The 7,500-nt window shown below is 38.2% G+C and overlaps 2 protein-coding genes across 4 annotated transcripts in view; both read right to left on the bottom strand.

Annotated features, from left to right (window-relative positions):
• Window positions 1–1,107, bottom strand: part of LOC124402737 (alpha-actinin-4) — a 29,614-nt gene extending 28,507 nt beyond the window's left edge. The window contains exon 1 of one of the 2 annotated variants that reach the window (XM_046875929.1): window positions 820–1,107. In XM_046875929.1, the coding sequence (XP_046731885.1) occupies window positions 820–945 (126 nt within the window). In that variant the 5' untranslated portion in view covers window positions 946–1,107. The remainder of the gene's footprint in view (window positions 1–819) is intronic. The other variant, XM_046875928.1, reaches the window with a different exon arrangement.
• The window catches only part of eif3k (eukaryotic translation initiation factor 3, subunit K), a 31,172-nt gene that overhangs the window by 8,121 nt on the left and 15,551 nt on the right, over window positions 1–7,500 (bottom strand). The window lies entirely within an intron of this gene.

The following is a 7,500-nucleotide window of genomic DNA, read 5'->3' as shown; positions in this document are numbered from 1 at the left end:
GCAGCTAATGGTGCCACCTTTTTATTTTCCGGAGTGAAATTGTAATAAAGCCTCACCTGGCTCCAGGTGGAGTAACAGAACCATCTGAGGAACTCACTACACCTTCAGTTTCGTCTTTCTGATGAATAAATGACTTCATTTCACTGCAGAAACACGACACTCAGGAATGCGAGTCTGAACAGTTCAGCCGATACCGATACCCCGCGATACTGCAGAATTAAACTACCGATAACCAGATATTGAACAGGAGGAGATCAATAATTACACACACATGTTGTTTATGAATTGTGGTAATATTTAGTGGAAGAGAAACACCTGAGTCCACAGGTGTGTAAATCGCAGTTTCCTGTCACACACCCAAAAACTGTTCCGGTTTATAAAACCGACTTCACTTTTTCTACAATCAGGAGGAAAAAAACCTGAGCTGAAAATACACTCAGAAATACACACATTCCTCATATAGAGAGGAAAATACAGCACACTGACCACGAACAGGCAGAACCGGAGCAGCTGGAGGTCCACATCCGCCTCACACACACACACACACACACACACACTAACGGCCTGCTCTACACAACTTTTCCTGCTAGCATGTTAGCTAAGGACACACCACGAAGAAAAAAAAATCACACGGAATCAAACCTAAAAATCATCTGTAAAAAAAACATCACATCTCTTCATTAATCCGAATAAAAGGAAAATACAGAATTCTTCATCCTGCTCTTTTATTAAATCAGTATCCTGCAGAATCCTGAAGCGCGCAGGCCCAATCCCAATCCCCGAACTTTCCTACAATCCTGCTCCCGGGTTTCCGCTCACCTTCCTCTGCTGCTTCTCCCAGGCCGGGTCGAGCAGCAAGTCTCGGTCCCAGTCGTTCTCCTGCTCCATGTAGCTCTGCTGCCCGGAGTATTGATATGGATTATTCGCTGCGTGGTAATCTACCATCTCAGACAAAAAACTGTCTGATTGTTTTTTTCTGTTCGAAACTGAAAGAATCAGAACCGAACCAGGGATGTAATTAGAAAGTGTGTAGAAGCTGAGAGAGAATCGAAACGCAGGTTGACTGAAGTCCCGCTCAGAGTGAATCCGCTCCGGCCAGGAAAATGGAGTAGGAGGCCGTGCTGTAGGGGGCGGGGCTAAAAGACTTTATGGATATTACAATGAGGAAGGAGGAGTTATGCCGCAGTTCAAACACTGGAGTGGGCTGAGTTATTGATCTGCATATTCAACTGGTTTAAAAGGATTAGGTCTGTAGCCCCGCCCCCACCGCTCTTTCGAAGTGATCATAAAACAGTTGCGTTTGATTGTGAAACATTTGAATTATGCAAAAGTTAAATTTGTTCAAATGTAGAAAATGTGAAAATGTTTCATTTTAATTACTTAAAACTCTTAGAACTGTACAGAATACAGAATATACCTCCATCACACACTGTGGATTTCTGTACTTACATAATTCTGGGATTCACTTTCAGCAACTTGTCCATGTTATAATGCCTCATAAATGTCTCATAATGACACATGGGATGAGTGTTCTCAGTGCTGTTCCCAGAACAGTGTATCTCTGAAATATACTGTATGTCCATGAACATCAGTTATAGTGCTACAATGACAGTTGAATAGTTTAGTGTGTAATCATCTGATATAATAATAATAATAGTAATAATAATAATAATAATAATCTGATTCATATATTTTACATGTATTTGAGAGAGAGAGAGCGAGCGAGAGAGAGAGAGAGAGAGAGAGAGAGAGAGAGAGAGAGGGAGAGACAGAGAGAGAGAGAGAGTGAGAGAGAGAGAGAGAGAGAGAGAGCGAGACAGAGAGACAGAGAGAGAGAGAGAGCGAGAGAGAGAGAGAGAGAGTGTGTGAGAGAGAGAGAGAGAGAGAGAGAGAGAGAGAGAGAGAGACTGTGTTGCCTCCTTCAGGTAGAATTAGAGTATTACAGAGAATAGTTGATTTACCCTGATGTGTAAAGACTTGAATGTGACTCTCAGCACACTGATCTATTAATAGAATGATATTAAAGACTTAAACACTGATTGATTTCTATTATAATGATCATGAACACAAAACCTTCTTTAATAAAACGTGTAAACATGAACTGTATGCTGGTGATCAGTAGATACACCAAGTGCCAATCAAAACCAGTTTAAAACAGAGCATGCGCTCGATCCTGATTGGTGACTTCACAACATGTAGTTAAGTAAAAACTAAGAAATGTAACCTTGAAATGTAGTGAAGTTAAGGTAAAAGTTTTCCCAAATAGAAATACTTCATTAAAGTACAGATACACAAAAAACTACTTAAGTAAAATAACAAATTACATTTACTTCATTACTGTTAAACACTGATTGTGTATTTGTACTGTCTGAATTCTTGTAGTTTCACTGTTTCTCTGGAAAAACAACATTATATATAATGTATTGAAACTATATAATATAGAGGAATGACAATAAAACCCCCACAGTCTCACAGTTCCACATCCACTCTGAATGTTACTGTACCTACAGACTACCTTCAATACTTACACATAATAAACACTGCAGGAGATCACTACTGAAGCCTGAAGTTTCATACATTATGTAGCACTATGTTGTAGAATTATGTTGTTGCATTCCAAAGAAGAGTTACAGTGAAGAGTTATAGTGTAGAGTTACTGTAAAGAGCTACAGTGAAGCATTATAGTGTCGATTTACAGTGAAGAGCTATAGTGTAGTTACAGTGAAAAGTTACAGTGAAGAGTTATAGTGTAGATTTACAGTGAAGAGCTATAGTGTAGTTACAGTGAAAAGTTACAGTGAAGAGTTATAGTGTAGATTTACAGTGAAGAGCTATAGTGTAGTTACAGTGAAGAGCTACAGTGAAGCATTATAGTGTCGATTTACAGTGAAGAGCTATAGTGTAGTTACAGTGAAGAGCTACAGTGAAGCATTATAGTGTCGATTACAGTGAAGAGCTATAGTGTAGTTACAGTGAAGAGCTACAGTGAAGCATTATAGTGTCGATTTACAGTGAAGAGCTATAGTGTAGTTACAGTGAAGAGCTACAGTGAAGCATTATAGTGTCGATTTACAGTGAAGAGCTATAGTGTAGTTACAGTGAAAAGTTACAGTGAAGCGTTATAGTGTCGATTTACAGTGAAGAGCTATAGTGTAGTTACAGTGAAAAGTTACAGTGAAGAGTTACAGTGTAGATTTACAGTGAAGAGCTATAGTGTAGTTACAGTGAAAAGTTACAGTGAAGAGTTATAGTGTAGATTTACAGTGAAGAGCTATAGTGTAGTTACAGTGAAAAGTTACAGTGAAGAGTTATAGTGTAGTTACAGTGAAGAGCTATAGTGTAGTTGCAGTGAAAAGTTACAGTGAAGAGTTATAGTGTCGATTTACAGTGAAGAGTTATAGTGTAGTTACAGTGAAGAGTTATAGTGTCGATTTACAGTGAAGAGTTATAGTGTAGTTACAGTGAAGAGTTATAGTGTCGATTTACAGTGAAGAGTTATAGTGTAGTTACAGTGAAGAGCTATAGTGTAGTTACAGTGAAGAGCTATAGTGAAGCGTTATAGTGAAGCGTTATAGTAAAAAGCTTTAGTGAATAATTACCATGTAGTTACAGTGAATGTACTCGTGGAGTTAAAGAAAGTATACACACTTTGGTGTCTTGGTACAGCCCTAAATGTGTAAATATCTGCAAATATTTAGAAAAGCCGAGTTCACACTGTGTGACTTTTATAGTCTCCTGCAAATGTTGTTTGTCAGACTGTATGAAAATGATCTCAATGCCACAATGTATGTTCACAGATGACATAATGTCAGACTGAACAACAGTCAAAACTGACCGCACAAAACTGACACGTTCAGACCCATGTTCTCTCGGTAACGGTAGCAAGCAGCAAACAAAAACAATTTGTAGCATTTTGGTTAGGACATTCCTTGATAATAAAAACATCATACAAACACCAATTTTCCTTCACTAACTCAGTAAGTTTTTTTTCCACATTTTCCTGAGGTGGTTTAAAGTTGTCATGTTGATTGCATCATCAGGTTTGGTGCTCTTGGCTCTTGCTTTGACAATCACACTGCAGGAAAGAGTCAAAAATCTTCTGAAACTGCCAGAGTTTCATCGAAGTAAAAAAATTATCACAACGAGTGAACAAACCAGAGATCAAAGTCTACAGATTTTAGCCTTGGATTATAAGAATCTTTTAGGATTTTTAAAATTAGTCCCAGTTGACCAAATCATGGTCAGAATCACAGTGTGCATCTGGCTTTAGACCAGTGGTTTTCAAAGTGTGGAGCGCCACTCTAGTGGGGAATAAAGACATGACAGGTGAGACGCAATGATGTAATTTTTTTGTTGTTGTTCATTTATCTTAATTTATGATTTTCTCTATTGAACATTAAGTTTATACACTCAAAGCAACCACAAACAAACAATTAGTTCATTAATGCAAGTAAAATAAAACAACATTAGTTGGGATACCGAACACAACTACACTTTTGTTTTCCATTTTTTTAAATAATGCTATTTAATGTTATTGGTTTAGAACAGACATGGGTAAACTACGGCCCGTGGGCCACACACGGCCCATTGGGTTTATCCGGCCCGCTGAACATGACCAAATTCTATTAAAATAGGTACGGGTAAACTTACATGTTCAATTTACCTTTTTCCTGTAATGCCCACATTTCCCCTAAAGATGTCGCACTTCAGCTCCATTGACGTTGTTCGCGTGCAATACAGTACTCTCTTCTCCTCTTAAGAGAACTTAATCTGAAAAGAAAAAAACTGCGACAGTTTCTGACAAACACCTCGGATCTATCCTGAGAATTGCCACAACAAAACTTACTCCAGACTTTGATGAACTGATAAAATAAGGAGTTGAACAACACTGTTGAACTTGAGTTTTTCTGCTGTGTTTATTGATGCACTGGCAAAAAAAAGATAAACAAATTGTTATATATATATATATATATATATATATATATATATATATATATATATATATATATATATATATACATTGAGGAAAATAAGTATTTGAACACCTTGCTATTTTGCAAGTTCTCCCACTTAGAAATCATGGAGGGGTTAGGGTTAGAAAAAAATCCAGAAATCACAATGTATGATTTTTAAACTATTTATTTGTATGATACAGCTGCAAATAAGTATTTGAACACCTGAGAAAGTCAATGTTAATATTTGGTACAGGAGCCTTTGTTTGCAATTACAGAGGTCAAACGTTTCCTGTAGTTTTCACCAGGTTTGCACACACTGCAGGAGGGATTTTGGCCTCCTCCACACAGATCTTCTCTAGATCAGATAGGGTTTCTGGCCTGTCGCTGAGAAACACGGAGTTTGAGCTCCCTCCAAAGATTCTCTATTGGGTTTAGGTCTGGAGACTGGCTAGGCCACGCCAGAACCTTGATATGCTTCTTACAGAGCCACTCCTTGGTTATCCTGGCTGTGTGCTTGGTCATTGTCATGTTGGAAGACCCAGCCTCGACCCATCTTCAATGCTCTAACTGAGGGAAGGAGGTTGTTCCCAAAATCTCGCAATACATGGCCCCGGTCATCCTCTCCTTAATACAGTGCAGTCGCCTGTCCCATGTGCAGAAAAACACCCCAAAGCATGATGCTACCACCCCATGCTTCACAGTAGGGATGGTGTTCTTGGATGGTACTCATCATTCTTCTTCCTCCAAACACGTTTAGTGGAATTATGACCCAAAAGTTCTATTTTGGTCTCATCTGACCACATGACTTTCTCCCATGACTCCTCTGGATCATCCAAATGGTCATTGGCAAACTTAAGACGTGCCTGGACATGTGCTGGTTTAAGCAGGGGAACCTTCCGTGCCATGCATGATTTCAAACCATGACGTCTTGGTGTATTACCAACAGTAACCTTGGAAGCGGTGGTCCCAGCTCTTTTCAGGTCATTGACCAGCTCCTCCCGTGTAGTTCTGGGCTGATTTCTCACCTTCCTTAGGATCATTGAGACCCCACGAGGTGAGATCTTGCATGGAGCCCCAGTCCGAGGGAGATTGACAGTCATGTTTAGCTTCTTCCATTTTCTAATGATTGCTCCAACAGTGGACCTTTTTCACCAAGCTGCTTGGCAATTTCCGTAGCCCTTTCCAGCCTTGTGGAGGTGTACAATTTTGTCTCTAGTGTCTTTGGACAGCTCTTTGGTCTTGGCCATGTTAGTAGTTGGATTCTTACTGATTGTATGGGGTGGACAGGTGTCTTTATGCAGCTAACGACCTCAAACAGGTGCATCTAATTTAGGATAATAAATGTAGTGGAGGTGGACATTTTAAAGGCAGACTAACAGGTCTTTGAGGGTCAGAATTCTAGCTGATAGACAGGTGTTCAAATACTTATTTGCAGCTGTATTATACAAATAAATAGTTTAAAAATCATATATTGTGATTTCTGGATATTTTTTTTAGATTATGTCTCTCACAGTGGACATGCACCTACGATGACAATTTCAGACCCTCCATGATTTCTAAGTGGGAGAACTTGCAAAATAGCAGAGTGTTCAAATACTTATTTTCCTCACTGTATATATATATATATGTGTGTGTGTGTGTGTGTGTGTGTGTGTGTGTGTGTGTGTGTGTGTGTATGTGTATGTGTATGTATGACACGGCCCCTCTGTCAAATTTTAGAACTCATTGTGGCCCGTGAGTCAAAAACTTTGCCCATCCCTGGTTTAGAACTTAATATTTTAATACATTTGACAAAGTTATATTGCACATATTTTATAAAAATAAATGAAAAAGTTGAGGTGTAGTTAAGATGTTGTTGAGGTGTAGTTGAGGTGTAAACCGTGGTTTTACATCTAACTTTTATATCTAACTGAGACCCATTTAAAAGTGAGTTGAAGGTGAGTTGAAGGTGAGTTGAAGGTGAGTTACAGAAGACTTGTGTGGAAGTGTTGGAGTTTACAGTGTGTGTACAGTTTTTCTCTGCAGTTACATTATAGAGCTTGTTTTTATAACTCATGTTATTTAGGTTTCATTGTAGAAGAAAATGTAAATAATATTTATTTTGTGTTTATCTACAGTCAACATTTAAATTGTTTTATTTCCTATAAATATTTCAGTTCTTGTTAATTTAATTGTTGTTTTAATCTAAAAAGAATTAAACTAATAAGTCAATAAAATTATTTAATTAGTAACCCAAAAATTTATTAAATAGAAGTTTTACTTCCTTTATTTTCTGTACAACTGAAACTGCACCATAAACAAGTCATTACCAATTAATTTTATGACACTACCCAATAACTCTTTAGATAAAAAATTATTTCCCCTGAATGTGTGTATGTGTGTGTGTGTGTGTGTGTGTGTGTGTGTGTGTGTGTGTGTGTGTGTGTGTGTGTGTGTGTGTGTGTGTGATGCAGAAGAGCTTTAATGGAATCTTCCATTGGAGGCACTGCAGATTGTGTAGATGTCACTTTGTCATAACCATTCTCTTACATACCCCACCCACCCA

The sequence above is a fragment of the Silurus meridionalis genome, chromosome 20 (genome assembly GCF_014805685.1).
Source record: "Silurus meridionalis isolate SWU-2019-XX chromosome 20, ASM1480568v1, whole genome shotgun sequence".
In the NCBI taxonomy this organism is placed as follows: Eukaryota; Metazoa; Chordata; class Actinopteri; order Siluriformes; family Siluridae; genus Silurus; species Silurus meridionalis.
This window is presented reverse-complemented; position numbering and strand designations above follow the sequence as displayed.